Source organism: Lipotes vexillifer, unplaced genomic scaffold (genome assembly GCF_000442215.2).
Source record: "Lipotes vexillifer unplaced genomic scaffold, Lipotes_vexillifer_v1.1 scaffold545, whole genome shotgun sequence".
Taxonomy (NCBI): domain Eukaryota; kingdom Metazoa; phylum Chordata; class Mammalia; order Artiodactyla; family Lipotidae; genus Lipotes; species Lipotes vexillifer.
This window is the reverse complement of record NW_006779129.1, coordinates 2,155,472-2,171,441: the sequence shown is the minus strand read 5'-3', so window position 1 is coordinate 2,171,441 and position 15,970 is coordinate 2,155,472. Positions and strand designations below refer to the sequence as shown.

General features: G+C 53.6%; 1 protein-coding gene across 1 annotated transcript in view; it reads left to right on the top strand.

The window, feature by feature from the left end:
* The window catches only part of AGPAT3 (1-acylglycerol-3-phosphate O-acyltransferase 3), a 24,637-nt gene extending 12,208 nt beyond the window's left edge, over positions 1 to 12,429 (top strand). Inside the window, exons 4-8 of the mRNA XM_007452497.1 lie at positions 97 to 250; positions 754 to 856; positions 5,523 to 5,598; positions 11,421 to 11,619; positions 12,254 to 12,429. Coding sequence (XP_007452559.1) covers positions 97 to 250; positions 754 to 856; positions 5,523 to 5,598; positions 11,421 to 11,619; positions 12,254 to 12,342 — 621 coding nt within the window. The 3' untranslated portion in view covers positions 12,343 to 12,429. The remainder of the gene's footprint in view (positions 1 to 96; positions 251 to 753; positions 857 to 5,522; positions 5,599 to 11,420; positions 11,620 to 12,253) is intronic.
* Positions 12,430 to 15,970: the final 3,541 nt, after the last annotated feature.

Genomic DNA, 15,970 nt, shown 5'->3' with positions numbered 1-15,970 from the left:
GGGGGTGGCGCACGTACACGGGCGATGAGGAGCCTGTCGGGCTCCAGGCCCGGTCGCCAGCACCGCACTGACCTCCGTCCCCTGTCTGTGTCTTAGTTTCTCCTGTACTGTGAGGGCACGCGCTTCACGGAGAAGAAACATCGGGTCAGCATGGAGGTGGCGGCCTCCAAGGGGCTGCCCGTCCTCAAGTACCACCTGCTGCCTCGGACCAAGGGCTTCACCACCGCGGTCCAGTGCCTCCGTGGGACAGGTAAGAGCCACCCGCTGGGACTGTCTCCAGCCCCGGCTCCGAGCAAAGCAAGACGCGAAGTCAGTGATTTGCCAAAAACCAGATGAGTGAGTTCCGTGTAAAATACAGGATGCCAGTGGCGTTAAAGGGAGAACTGAGTACTCGGATGGATTTACATGTTGTAAGATTCTCGTGTCATTTTTTGAGGTGATAAAATACTAGTTAGTGGAAAACAGCTAAAATGATAATTTAAAAAGGTATATAACTGAAAGCCTATTTATAAAGGAAAAAATATATATCCAGTTAATCCAAAAGGAAGGCAGGATGAAAGGGACAAAGGACAGGATGGATAGGAAACGGTGGCTTTAAACACGAACGTGCCCGTAAGTATGGTAGATGTGAGTCAACTAAATGCCCCAATAAGAGAGAAGTGGCAAAAGGAGCGCAACGCAGGTCAAGAGCCGCGGTGGCCCTGCTGCCGGATGTCAGCTGGCACCTGTCACCCTCTGCCCCTCTCTCTGCAGTCGCAGCTGTCTACGACGTCACACTGAACTTCCGAGGAAACAAGAACCCGTCTTTGCTGGGGATCCTCTACGGGAAGAAGTATGAGGCGGACATGTGTGTGAGGTGAGCAGACAGGAGCAGACAGGGGCCCACAGGGGCGAGGCCGGCAGGGGGGTGGGACTGGGGCCAGCTCCTCCCACCTCCGGGCTGCCTCCCGGCGGCCCCCACGTGGAGGTGGCCGGCATTCCACCCTCCAGGGCGGGCACGCGGTGGGGACGGTACAGAGCAAAGGAGTGGGTGCGACTTACAGGAGGAATGTTCCAGAAGCTCCAAGGGAGGCGTGACCCCTCCCACTGGAGGGAGCAGAGGCTTTTTGGAGGAGGCTTCTGAGCTAAACCTTGGACAGCAAGTAGAACTTTAATAGACAGGAGGACAAGCTGTCCCCGTCTGAATGGGACGCACACGTGTCCCCCTCTTCATGGTGCACAGCCATGCAGACCACCTGGGAGAGAAGGGGGGGTCAGGGCCACGTGCTGGGCTTAGGGCTCCTGGCGCCTGGTCTGAGCTGGGAGGTTCCACCCAGCCAGCCTACACCCCATTGGCTCAGAGGCAGCCCCGCCCGGAACTGAACTGGTGAACCGCAGGGCAGCTCCGGATGGCCCCCCCTGGGACACCCGAGGATCCCCCAGGAGCGAAACTCAGCCCGAGGAGGGGCCCCATATGGCCTTTAAAATGTCCCCAGGTTATCAGAAACTATTCCCGTTGGTCTGTGCAGTGAGCATTTATTGCGTCTCTGCTGTATGCACAGGAAAGGGAGCTTCTGAAAGGATTCACTGCTGCAGAGGCAGAAAGGTGCTCCGTGGGCGGGGGAGCTCCCAGGGCCCATCCCAAGCCCTGCCCTGGGGCCGGCGATGCAGAAAGTGCTCGGTGGGCAGGGCTCCAGGCGCCACTCGGGGAGCAGAGGAAGGGAAATGACTAAGTGACCGTCTTTCTCTCCGGTTTGTTGGGCCATAATGGGAGAGGCCACCTGCACCCTGTCCTCCCACCTTCGCGGAAGCCCTTGCGGCTGGCTCCGCCCCCTCCCCGCCCCCCCCACGGTGCTGATCTTTCACCCTTGCGGCTGGCTCCGCCCCCTCCCCGCCCCGCCACGGTGCTGATCTTTCACCCCGGATAGAAACCCGCATCTCTCTGAGCTGATTAGTGCAGGGTCTCCCTCACGCGGAACCTTACAGCCTGACGCTGCACTGCTTATGGAGTGACTTTTGCTGGCACTGGTGGCTTTGGCCCAGAGGGGCAGGAATCTCAGGGTCAGAGGGGAACAGAATCCCTTTTGGGTTCCATCCCGAGTGACTCGTGGCCTTGGTGAAATGTCCAGACGTCCAGAGCCACTGGCAGAGCCTGAGGCTCCACTGGGAGAGCGGGCTCCATGTCTGTAACACAAGATCAAGGTCAGGGACTAGGGCTGTGGCCGGAGGTCGCTGTGTCTCTCCGCCACGCCACGCTCTGATGCTCCATGTTTTTCTGCCTCGTGAAGAAAAGATAGCCCACCCCAAAATCTTTTTGCCTTAAAGCACAGCCTGGGGGCTGCTCTATTCATTAAGTGGTGTTCTGACCTGATTCCAGCTCCAGGCCTAATTCCAGGCAGGCCTTCCAGGTCCATGTGCTGTCTGGATCGTCCTGTTTGAACTCGCCAGTCTCCTGTTTCACTCACATGTGCCCAGAAAGGCAGGACGTTCCTGTGTGTATAAACCACATAGCCCCGTCTCTGTGTCAGCCCCATGTCGGCCACTGACCACCACCGACTTGGTGTCCATCCTGGTCAGTCTGACCCAAGGAGGCTCTGACCGGCCCTCTTTCTTGAGAGCTTGAGCCAGGACAAGTTTTTTTTAAAAAGTACCACTCAGTTCTCCTGCCCCAGTGTAGGAAGTTTCCAGGAATCATTTTATGAAGATAAACAGGAAGCTGGGTGGCTTTTTCCCTCTGACGTTCACAGAGGACTAGCTCAAAGTCGCTGTAGGGTCTCTTATTCCATCCCGGGTTCAAGGGAGAGCCCAGGACCCTTGCCCTTAGCTCTCTAGAACCCCTGGCCGGGGGCTGACCACTGGTGGCCAACAGGGAACGGGTGATTTTTCTGGGGCCCTGGATGGTCCCGGTCACCCTCACGGGAGCCCTCAGAGGCAGATCCTGCTTTTGTCCCTGGGTAGGAGGGCTCTGGCAGCCTTAGCCGCCCGAGGTCAGAGCTGGTAGGTGGCAGAGCTGGGGGAGCCCGCCTGGTCCAGCTGCAGGCCAATGCTCACACCACCCTCCAGGCTATAGCGCCCCTCCACGTGGGCGCTCAGCTCCAGCTGGAGAGCAGTGGTGCCCCTCCAGGCTGTAGCGCCCCTCCACGTGGGCGCTCAGCTCCAGCTGGAGAGCAGTGGTGCCCCTCCATGCTGTAGCGCCCCTCCACGTGGTGCTTTAATCTGCTCGTTTTCCCCTTTGTTGCAGAAAATGTGAGGCTATATTTCACCCAATCACATCTTAATAAATATATTCTTAGAATTTCTAAAAGTTTCAACTTATTGTTTTGTATTACCAAACGGGTGTCTTGAGTAAAAGCAATATCCCAGTGAGTCCAAAACATACCTGTAATCAAAGAAGACAAGGTTCCTGTGACCCAGTGGAGTTGTGCCTTATTTCCCCGGGGGCCTGAGACTGGGCATGGCCAGGGCCTTGGGGATGGTGACTTGAGGCTCTCCTGTGTCCATGCTGGCAGGTGGGGCCAGCGTCCTCAAAGTGGAGTCAACTCCAGAGTTGTATTTATGTTTTATCTCATCGTTTAAAATTCTTATTTTATATATTTTGTCCTGCATATAACAGACATACAACAGAACCTGTGTGTGCTAATGTGAATACAGGGGAGAACAGTCACATGAGTTTGACACTTTGGGCCATCATCCCTCTGTGGACAGACCCCTTCCAACTTCCTTCCCTTCCTGAGACATCACCTGTGGCAAACCCTTCAAGCACTACCTCTCACCGTGTGCTCCTGGAGGTCCCCAGCACCTTTCGGGTCCACAGAGTTAAACCATTTTGTTTACTAGGAGGTTCTAAGTCTTCTCTCCTCTGAGCGTACAGGGGAGTCTCCCAGAGGCTGCGTGACATGTGGCCCAGCATCGCTCAGATGTCTGGTTGCGTGTGTGCTTGTAAAACTGGGAAGTTTTACAAGATGGATGGTAAAGTTGGATCGGTATAACCCACAAAAACCAAAGTTCTCAACTTTTAGAGACAGGAAGGTAGGGCTTTGGGCTTTTTCGTGGTGCAGTGGTTAAGAATCCGGCCGCCAATGCAGGGGACATGGGTTCGAGCCCTGGTCCGGGAAGATCCCACATGCAGCAGAGCAACTAAGCCCATGCTCCACAACTACTGAGCCTGCGCTCTAGAGCCTGCGCACTACAACTACTGAGCCTGCACTCTAGAGCCCGCATGCCACAACTACTGAGCCTGTGCGCCACAACTACTGAGCCTGTGCTCTAGAGCCCGCGGGCCACAACTACTGAATCTATGCACCACAACTACGGAGTCTGCACTCTAGAGCCTGTGTGCCACAACTACTGAAGCCCACGCACCTAGAGCCCATGCTCCACAACAAAAGAAGCCACCATAATGAGAAGCCTGTGCACCACAGCTACGGAGCCTGCACTCTAGAGCCCGCGTGCCACAACTACTGAGCCCGTGTGCCACAACTACTGAGCCTGCGCTCTAGAGCCCATGGGCCACAACTACTGAGTCCGTGCGCCACAACTACGGAGCCTGCACTCTAGAGCCTGCGTGCCACAACTACTGAAGCCCACGTGCCTAGAGCCCGTGCTCTGCAACAAGAGAAGCCAACGCAATGAAAAGCACCACACCGAAGAGCAGCCCCCGCTCGCTGCAACTAGAGAAAGCCCGCGCGCAGCGACGAAGACCCAACGCAGCCAAAAATAAATAAATAAAAATAAATTTATTTTAAAAACCAGAGGTTGAGATCCCTAAAAACATGGAGATTTGCTGCTGGCCGTGGACTTTTCTCGTGGCTCTGCTCTCACCCTGGGCCCTCTGAGGTGGGCAGCCAGCCCCCGGGATGACCGCGGTCCCTTGTGAAATTACTGTTGCTCACACGTGCGCTCAGCAGCCCCTCCTGGCGATCCCGAGGTACTACAGTTGCCGTAGAAAGCGGTCCTTGCCCGGCTTGTGTTACCGGGTAGACACCTCCCCTCATGGGGCTGGTAATTCAGCTGGTGATCTGGCCTGTGCAGTCGTCAGTGTCATCATTGAAGCCACAGCCGTTTGTTAATTGAGATTAAAGTTTCGAAATCTCTACTGCTTTTCATATTTGAAGCAAATGAATTTCATTTGTGAAACACAAACTCTTCTTTGCCTCATAAAAGACACTCTCAGCCATGGTCACTCCCAAAGAACAAACTATTAAGACCAAAACTGCTTAATGAACGGTCAGTTTTCCCAACGGAGCTGGGGGGCGCAATCTGCTCAGCTCAGTGCTTCTGGGTGTCCCCGGGCGAGGCTTCCGCGCTCCCGGGCACATGAAGCACCTCCCGGCCCCTCCGTGGTTCCCTGCAGTCCCAGCGGGCATGGGGGAATGCCCGAGAAGTTACTTTGATGTGTGTGTGTTTTTAGACATTGAGAGTCAGATTTGAATAGAAAAGGCAGGGCTGACAGTTAACCCTGATGTATAATGATTTATTTTTCCTCTTTTCAGTTTGATGTCATCTGGTAATTCACTTTGCTTTCAATCTTCTTAATAAAACAGGAGATTTCCTCTGGAAGAGATCCCGCTGGATGAGAAGGAAGCGGCTCAGTGGCTTCATAAACTGTACCAGGAGAAGGTAAAGGCGCTCAGCTCTCCCCACACCCACCCTCTTCTCGGGGTCTCACAAAGAGGGTTCAAAAGGGCAGCTAACAGGGCAGGCAGGTAGCACGTTGGCTCCCTCTGGAGACAGGAGTGCTGTGCCACTCTCAAATTCTTCTTTCCAATCCTCTTAGTCTTTCATTTTTTCCTAACTTTTGCGGAATTAACAAACTAGAGAAAAGTGTAATGGATTTCATAATGCTTGTATAACCATTGGCAATAACATTTTATCACACTTGTTTCATTTTTTCATGTAAAAGAAATTAGACATATAACACGCATTATGTACGTGTGTATGTGTATATATACGATTTAATAGGTAAGGCACAATATAGATGATGGGACAGGCTTCTTATGATGACCCCACCCGGTCCCTCCTCCATCCCCCGCAACATGCCTCACCCCTGCCTTTATACTGTGTGTACCAAGGTTATTTTATACACACAAACAAACAGGACACTAGGTTATCATCTTCAGCAATAGGGGAGGCTTGGATAGTCAGAAAGTCCTTCTAGTATAAAACACATATCCTTTTAGATGCGTTGACAAGTGCTGAAGAAAGTAAGAGAAATGTCTAGGGAGCAAAAGAGGAGGTGAGACTGAAATCCAGGTAGGAAGGCTGTGAGATGAAGCTCCAGGAGTTTGCTGGTCCACCCAACCTGAAATCTTGAGTTTTAATGCCTACCTGGAAGCAGAGAACAAAGATTTGACCTCACTTGGGGCTGGAAGTTGGAACTAAAGACCCTAGTGAAGTTTTGCCCTCAAGTGGTTAAACTGGAAAGTGTAACTGCCAGCACAGGAAGTGACTTTGAAGTTGCCTTTCCCCCCTTGGTCTCTAAACGTCTCCCTGGTCATTCATAATCACAACACTGTCCTCAAACAGGTGTGGGGATTGAAGTTCTACTAACAGCATAGTTCAAGAAGAACTAAGCCAAAATATCAGCATAAAAAGTGGTTTTAGGTGAATCTCTCTAGAGTCCCTGAGAAAAGCACATGTAAAACTACAAGAACACGACTCCAAACCTGAGCTGCCCGAGGTTTCTTCCGAAAAATTCTGCTGGAGACGCACTCATAACCACAATCCACGATGGGCAAGTACAACAGACAGACAGAAAAATTAAACCCTCCCGAAACTTCAGCTAATGGAACTACCAGGCAGACTCAAATCAGTATGCTTGAAATGATTAAGCAGAAAAGAAGGGACTGAAAACCAAAGCACAAGACCTATTAAAAAATGAGACAGATTTGAGAAAAACCAGGTAAAATGTATAGGCATGAGAAAGCTACTAACTGACAGCAAAATCTTAGTTAACAGATTAGATACAGCTGAAGAGACAATTAGTAAAGCTGGCAGGTTTTGAGAACATTACTCAGAATGCAGCACAGAGGAAGTGAAAATGTAAAAAGGAAGCTTAAAAGATCCAGAGGATAAACAGAGGTCCAGAATGTAACAATTAGGAAGTCAAGAGGAGGGTGGGAAGAATAGTGAAGAGCAGTTGTCAGACACAAACCATAAAACTGCTAGAATTGGGGCTTCCCTGGTGGTGCAAGTGGTTGAGAGTCCGCCTGCCGATGCAGGGGACACGGGTTCGTGCCCCGGTCCGGGAGGATCCCACGTGCGGCGGAGCAGCTGGGCCCGTGAGCCGTGGCCGCTGAGCCTGCGCGTCCGGACCCTGTGCTCCGCAACGGGAGAGGCCGCGACAGTGAGAGGCCCGTGTACCGCAAAAAAAAAAACAACTTCTAGAACTGATGAACATGGGTTTCGTCAGCTTCAAGAAACCCAAGTCTGGAATAGGATAGCTAAAAAGAACGTATATAATGTACATATATGTGTGTACACATATGCACACATATGCATTATGCCAACATACACAAGATAGAGTAAACCCAGAGAGAGAACAAAGAAAATAAAAACAGCATAAATTATTTAAGCACAAAGCAAAGCTACAAAAGAGTGAATCTATTGCACCAAAAGCTTTTTTTTAAAGATATTAATAAAATAGAAAGCCTTGGGCAAGACTGACCAATTAAAAAAGAGTGCCGGCATTAATGGGAATAAAAACGGTGACACAACCAAAGAGCAAGGAGTGAAACTAGTATGAGAGCAATATGACAACTTTATGCTCCTACATTTGAAAACTTGGATGAAATGTGTGATTTCTAAGAACAATAAAACTCTCCAGAAGAAAAAGAAACCTAAATAAAAAGGGATAGAGTGTGTGTGTGCATCACATGGTGGATGGGCAGAAAAACGTTGTATGCATGAGGCTGCAAAAGAGAATGCATCTCTGGATCAGGGTCAGGTTTTAAAAGTTTGAAGGGACTTCCCTGGTGGTCCAGTGGTTAAGAATCCACCTTCCAATGCAGGGGACGTGGGTTCGATCCCTGGTCGGGGAACTAAGATCCCACATACTGCGGGGCAACTAAGCCCGTGTGCTGCAACTACTGAGCCCACGGCGCTCTGGAGCACACGCGCCACAACTAGAGAGAAGCCTGCGCGCCGCAACGAAAGATCCCGCGTGTCACAGCTAAGACCCGACGCAGCTAAATAAATAAATAAATATTTTTTTAAAAGTTTGAAACTCTTACAAAGAGTGACATTTGCAATCAACAGTATTTGTTTAGCAGGAAATGAGAAATAACCCAGAAGTGCATTATTAGGAAATAGATACATTATGTATGTGTATTCATTTAACTGTGATTCAGTTAAAATGAATGAACTGCACATTATCAATCTAAATGAATCTTGAGAAAGTAGGTGTAAAGAAAAGCAGATTGCAATAGGCGTATAGTGTGATGCTATTCACAGAGAATCACCAAGTGTAGGCGCAGTACCGTGCATTATCGTGGAGGTACCCGAGCACAGGAGTGCAGGTGTAAGCCCTTCCTGGGGATGGAGACCACCAGCTGAAGTGTGATGACTCCTGGCGGGGATGGGACCACAGGCCTTGTCTTCATCTCTAAGGGTTACTTTCTAAAACAACCTGATGCAAATACAGCAAGTGACAGGTTTTGACATAACTGATTTATTTGGGTATTTTCTATTATTTGCTATGTTTTTCCATAATATTGAGACATATACATTTTTTATCGCTTTTCATGTCACTTATATTGTAATTTGCATCAGGAACCACACTGTGTGTCACGTTCTCCCATTTATTCTGTTTTTAGTGACCATTGTTTGTTACATCTGTCAGCGTTGACATGGATTTAATTCACCCCTTTAGATGCTGTGCTCCATCGTGTGTGTTTCCCATGTGATGACGCCCCGTTTTGGCTAGTCATCTTCCTACCTGTGAACATTTATGAACTATTTATGAACTTTCTGCTGTTCCCCATGCAGCAGGGCACGTGTGGGAGCGTTTCTGCCAGATGTTAACGCCGTGACTGGTGGTAGGAGGCTCTGGTCCCTTGTGAAATGTCTCTAAGTTGTGCTTCAAAGAGCCTGCCCGTTATGTCCCCAGCCGAGCACGAGAAGCCCTTTCTCCCCGTCTTGTGAGTAGGGTGTCTGCACCACCTTCGGCCCCATTGCCCCCTGCCAGGGAATACGCAGACCCTGAAGCAGCCAAACTGGGTGCTTTGGTCCTGCTGTAACACACGTGTTTCCAGAGACACTGACGCCTCTGGTCACTTACCAGTGAGCTCCGGTCATCATGTGGAAACAGACCTCGGTGTCACCAAAGGGCCTTGAAGGTCATTCCAGACAGTTTACCCATTTTGCAGATGTGGGAACTAAGGTCCTGAGAAGGAGGTGACTATCCTGTGGGTGGAACTGTCCCCAGGTCTCCCGGCCTCTGCCCCCCCGCTATGCTCCCCCATGCTTGCTGTGCTGACCAGGCGGGGTCGGTGAAGGAAAGGGGCCTGTAATGACAGAGGGCCTGGAGCCCCCGAGGGCTGGGGCGAGGGAGGGACTGGAAAACGGTGAGGGAGGCTGGAGATGTTGATGGTTTAGGTGGGGTCAGTTTCTCTAAAGTTCCACAATAAGCACGTTCAACAGAGGTTAGAAAGAGGAAAGAGGAGATTGGTGAAGCAAGGCGTCAGGGTTAGGAGAAAGGACGCGATGTCTGAGTGACACAAGCAGCAGTGTGTGTGGCAGGTCCCTCCCCAGGAGAGTGGGTGACCTTCCCCTGGTCTAATGCCACCTGCACCTGCGAGCAGGACACGGACAAGGGGACTCTGCTCCTGGAGTTGAGTGCCTGGCTGGAGGTGGCCGGGTTGGCCTCTGGACCCTGCTCTGCGCCCTCCCAGAGTGACGGGGCCTGGCAAGGGGGGGTCAGGGGCATCTGGAGAAACGTTGGGAAGCAGGAGCGGGCCCTTCGGGGGCGCAGGGTGCTGTCTGCTGGTGGGAGGGGCGGCGACGGGGGAAGCCTTTGGGTGTGTGTGGGATTACTGACAGGTCAGGATGGGACAGAGGCTACCACCACGGCCTGGAGGCCCACCCCACAGGGAGGACGGCCAGGTGTGGGTGCCGATGGCAGGCAGTGGGTGAGATTGTACATGAGCATCTGCGTTAGGGTCACATGTGTGTGTGTGTTTTATTCAGGTGATCAAAAGGCCTGTCACAAACTTGGTGCAAATCTGTAAGCACAGTGGACTCTCCTGCGGGGCTAGGTCCTGCCTTCTTGTCTCTGGGTAGCCTCCGGGCCCGGTTCACCTGACCCGTGAGCTCGCTGAGAGCCCCAGGGCGCCCCTGCTTCCCCCCCAACAGGTGCTCTGGGAGCAGAAGGAGGGCATGGCCCGTCTGCGTGGGGCCGGTGGTCAGAGTGGAGCTGGCCGAGTGAGCGGGTTTGAAGACGTTCTGGGGCTGCACAGGGGAGGGCCTTCTGGTGGGGGCTCGTGTGGTCGCCCGGAGGTGTACACACGGGCATAACGGTCGCAGTGGCTCCTGACCGCACAGGACCTGTGGTGCCTGCCCCGTGCCCCGTCGACCAGCGGGCAGTTGGTGCCTGATCACAAGCTGGAAGAGGCTGTGAGGCTGGGTGTTTGTTAATCCCCCTGCCCTGTTTTTAATGTAATACACAACACAGCTGTAGAAAGCTAAATGCAGAAAATAAAATAGAAAAAAAAAATGAGGACAGGTGAGATTTACTCCCCCCGGGTAATTCAAATCATGTGGGTGTGCATCTTTCCAGACTCCGTCCTAGACAGATATATAGGCGTACATATTTTTACTTAAGCGGAATTATGTGGCACAACTTCTTTCAGAAAACAAACTATCGTGAGTGTATCTCCTTGTTAGCATGTGACGTGTCGTGGCTGCAGAGAAATCTATGTCAGCATCGCAGTTTCTCAGGCAGCTGGCGCTCGGGGTTGAGCGTGTGTACCGTTTCCCTGTTGAGGATGCTCTCATGTCCTCACCCGGTCCTCTGTCCTCCCATCATTAGCCACCAGGACACGGAGGAAGGAGAGGTTAAATATCTTTCTGTGGGTGGCAAAACCAGCGGGGGGTGACGCCAGGCCACTGGACTCCCAGCAGGTGGTGGCCGCCACCCTCGCCCTGGAGATGTCACAGGAGACAGCGAGGGGCCGGCCGACACTGCAGTCCTGGGTGTTGAAGGTGTACGTCGCGTACCAGGCACCGGCTGATAATTTTCCTAGGAGAGCTGCCCCGTCGAAGGGTTTGTAGTTTCCAGGCTTTTGGTACAGGCCACAGAGGTTCTCCACGAAGGTCATGCCAACTTCATCTCCCACCCGCAGCCTGCATGGCCCGTCCACTTTATTTATAGGTTGAGTCATTTTTCACTGTGGGGTTGTAACAACAGCACACGAAGAGGCCACTTTTCTGGTTGACTGTTTCAGGATGCGCTGCAGGAGGTGTATAACCAGAAGGGCGTGTTTCCGGGGGAGCAGTTCAGACCCGCCCGGCGGCCGTGGACACTCCTGAACTTCCTATTGTGGGCCACACTTCTCCTGTCTCCTCTGTTCAGTTTTGTCTTAGGCGTCTTTGCCAGCGGGTCTCCTCTTCTGATCCTGACGTTCCTGGGGTTTGTCGGGGCAGGTAATGAACGGGCGTGGTGGCGCGGCTTGAGGTGGGGAGTCTTCCATGTGCCGGCCGCGGCGCCCAGGCCTGGAGATGGTCACCTGGGAGCCGGGATGCACCCTGAGCCTTGCCGGCCTCAGAGAGCTGCTCTGGCCACTGAGCCACAGGGCCGTGAAGGCCACAGCTAGATTCCAGGGCCATCTGTCCAGAAAGCTGGCCGGCCATCCGCCCGCCTGGCATCTCGTTCCGAGAGCTGTGTGGGGAGGGCCTGGGCCACCGGTTTGCGCTCGGGCAGTTAGGGGCTTGGGCTGGTGTGATGGGATGAGGTTCCCAGGACGCTTTCGAGGCCCTGCATTCCTGAGTGCACTGCTGGGCACCCGGTCTGTTGGGTACCTGGCTGGGCACTACGGCCCTCAGCCCTGGCTGAGAACTGCGCCCCGCAGCGGGCGCACACTCCCCCCGGGCTGGTGGGGGAGCAGAGCCGGCCGGCGCCGGGACAGGCTGAGTGGGCAGGGCAGGGAGGGGCGGAGGAGGGGAAAAGGCCGGCCTGCCCGCCCCAGCGAAGTCTGAGGCCGAAGGTCCGCCCACCCCCATGACGACTTTTCCAGCTTGCCAGCAATCAGTCTAACCTCACCTGTTTCTTATTTTAAAGCTTCCTTTGGAGTCCGCCGACTGATAGGAGTGACTGAAATAGAGAAAGGCTCCAGCTATGGAAACCAAGAATTTAAGAAAAAGGAATAATTAACGGCTGTGATTGAACACACATACACCTGACCGTGGTATCCAATTAACTCAATTAAAAACAGAACAACACACACAGAGCGGGGGGGGGGGTGGGTGGGAAAAAAAGACACTTAGAAACTATTTTTCTTATTAACTGATGACTAATATTGACCAATAAAACTTGAGCCAAGAGCAAAGCAGTCGGAAGGCCTGCAGATGGAGACAGACGCCAGCCTCGCACCTGCGCGTCCGCTGCCGGCAGAGCGGCCCGGGGCACCCGCTCCCGGAGCAACTTGTCTCACCCCTGCCGTCTCTCTAGAGCTCTGCCTGACAGAGGGAGACTGGATGCTTTCTCTTCTCACACTTAGATCCACTTTTTGGGTTTTATCCGTTATCTCGGGAGTTTCCCCCTGCCCCTCGCCTCCTCCCCTGTTCTCCCTGCAAACTCTCTTCTGCCGTCGCCCCGGGGACGGTGTGCGTGGGTCCCGGGGTCCCCAGAGCACCCGCCGGTCCCGACCTGCTGGCACCTCGATTCCAGGCGATGGGGGCGCGGCCTGGGGGCGTCCCCTCGGCGATAAGCACACTGGGCGGGGCTGGCGGCGGGACACGCCCCCTGGTCGTTTCCGGAGCGTCCCCGCGCTTCCCACCTAAGCCTGCCCGACACACCTTAAATCGGTTTTAAAGCGAGTGGAGCCCGAGAACGCGGTGAGATGTCGAGTCCTTCCCGTGCCTGGAGCTCAGCTCCTCTGTCCCAGCCGGTCGCTCCGCCGGGTGCAGGGGTGCAGGGCGGCCCCTCCCCAGCCGGCCGGAGCCGGAGGCGCTGTGTGCCGGGGAGACCTCCGCCCGCAGCCCGCAGGACTGTTGGATTTTTGAAAAGGCAGTGTCACCGTCACCCTGTCTTCTAAAGGAGACTGTTAACACGGAGCTCTTAGAGATTTTATTTTCACAGTTGATCTGTTGAGGGCTCTCAACTTCCTGATGGAAACTAGAGGTGGTGAGCCTTCCCCTCCGCCGCCACCCCCCTTCCGAGCAGATGCTCTTGTCCTGCGGGAGGGTGACCGGAGTGCCCTGACCTCGTCCCCTCCAGCCTGCTGCCCTGGTGGGAGCCGTTTCTTCCTCAGAGGGAGGTATTTCGTGCGCGCTTGGCCGCCGGCCTGGCCGGGCTGGAAGTTGCGGGCTGCTGGGCAGAGTTGGGGGGGGGGGAGGGAGCAGGGGAGGGGATGTGTTGGGGGGGGGCGGGGGGGGGGGTGGGTGGGAAAAAAAGACACTTAGAAACTATTTTTCTTATTAACTGATGACTAATATTGACCAATAAAACTTGAGCCAAGAGCAAAGCAGTCGGAAGGCCTGCAGATGGAGACAGACGCCAGCCTCGCACCTGCGCGTCCGCTGCCGGCAGAGCGGCCCGGGGCACCCGCTCCCGGAGCAACTTGTCTCACCCCTGCCGTCTCTCTAGAGCTCTGCCTGACAGAGGGAGACTGGATGCTTTCTCTTCTCACACTTAGATCCACTTTTTGGGTTTTATCCGTTATCTCGGGAGTTTCCCCCTGCCCCTCGCCTCCTCCCCTGTTCTCCCTGCAAACTCTCTTCTGCCGTCGCCCCGGGGACGGTGTGCGTGGGTCCCGGGGTCCCCAGAGCACCCGCCGGTCCCGACCTGCTGGCACCTCGATTCCAGGCGATGGGGGCGCGGCCTGGGGGCGTCCCCTCGGCGATAAGCACACTGGGCGGGGCTGGCGGCGGGACACGCCCCCTGGTCGTTTCCGGAGCGTCCCCGCGCTTCCCACCTAAGCCTGCCCGACACACCTTAAATCGGTTTTAAAGCGAGTGGAGCCCGAGAACGCGGTGAGATGTCGAGTCCTTCCCGTGCCTGGAGCTCAGCTCCTCTGTCCCAGCCGGTCGCTCCGCCGGGTGCAGGGGTGCAGGGCGGCCCCTCCCCAGCCGGCCGGAGCCGGAGGCGCTGTGTGCCGGGGAGACCTCCGCCCGCAGCCCGCAGGACTGTTGGATTTTTGAAAAGGCAGTGTCACCGTCACCCTGTCTTCTAAAGGAGACTGTTAACACGGAGCTCTTAGAGATTTTATTTTCACAGTTGATCTGTTGAGGGCTCTCAACTTCCTGATGGAAACTAGAGGTGGTGAGCCTTCCCCTCCGCCGCCACCCCCCTTCCGAGCAGATGCTCTTGTCCTGCGGGAGGGTGACCGGAGTGCCCTGACCTCGTCCCCTCCAGCCTGCTGCCCTGGTGGGAGCCGTTTCTTCCTCAGAGGGAGGTATTTCGTGCGCGCTTGGCCGCCGGCCTGGCCGGGCTGGAAGTTGCGGGCTGCTGGGCAGAGTGGGGGGGGGGGGCTGGGACGCCCTCCCCGCTCCCGCTGGAGCCCCGCACTCCGCCGCCAGGCCATTCCACCGTCACCCTGCCTGCATCGGACTTCCGTCTTAAACGTTCAACTTGTTTTTTTAAGTCACATTCCCCTCATCTTTTTTAGCAAGGGAAAGAAAAATAATGGGTGTTATCTCTGATAATACTGTAACCGGCGTTCAGGATAGAGGCAGGTTGAATTTTCTAGGGGAAAAAATGGAAGAAAGAGGCATGGAAAATATTATAAACTAAACTGGAAAAATGCATTGGCCCTAAGTATGCATGCTGGGGAGACGTATGGAAACAGCATATACCCTTCATAATGACACTACTGAATTGTGCATGGTAACCTTGGTGAAGGGGCCAAGGTCACAGGGAAGCGAATCACAGTTCTGGGCTCGCTCATGAGTGGTAGTGAATGCACACAAGTCCTCATGAAGTTGAAAGACAGCTTTGAAGTGCTTTCTCAGAAGAGAGCTTCCCTCTGCCACAAAGCATGTCTCCCCCTTCCCTTGGAGCCGAACCGAGCAGGGGGGCTGTTTCCACTGCGGTGAGCGGCTACCTTAGATCTTACTTTTCTTCACACGGTATACTGCTCATCTGTCTCTGTGCGTTTGTGTCATTTGCTAATTCACTAATCCCTAAAAATCTTAAAGGAAAAAGTTGAAGGGTACTACTGTGAAGATATATTACCTGGAAAATGCAAATTTAGATCTTTCACCATTTAATTAATAGTTCTTGCTTCCCAGCTAAGTTCCCTCCCCTTGAAATGAATACACAATGTGTAAATTCTATATTGAGTCAGTGATGAGCTGTGAAGACTCCTAGATGAATGGAGATTGAGACCACGTGTAGGTTTTAAATCTCAGTGACTTCCTTCTGATTTAACAAAGGTTAGCTTGTGCATTTGAATACCAGGCCCTCTGAGAGCAAATAAAAACTACACCATGAATGTTTGGGGTTTTTTGTTTGTTTGTCTGTTTTTGGGGTGGATTTTGCTTTTCACGCACTTCAGAAGGAAGGGGGAGGCTCCTTTCATTTTTTAAATTAATAAATCTCAGAACAGTGTTTTTCCTGATGTTACCATTGTCCAAATTCAGGCTGAATGTTGGGACAGTCGTGCTTGTCCTAGTCGGGGAGGGTGTGCTCTAGATTGAAGTCGTTGGCAGCCTACACGCTAGGCCCTGGGTTGGGCGGGGCAAGGAATTTCTGTGGTGTTTGCTGACCTCTCTGCAGGGGCAGCCTCCAGGGCCAGCCCCCCTCCCACTGGAGATATACAAAGGGCGGGGCCCCAGG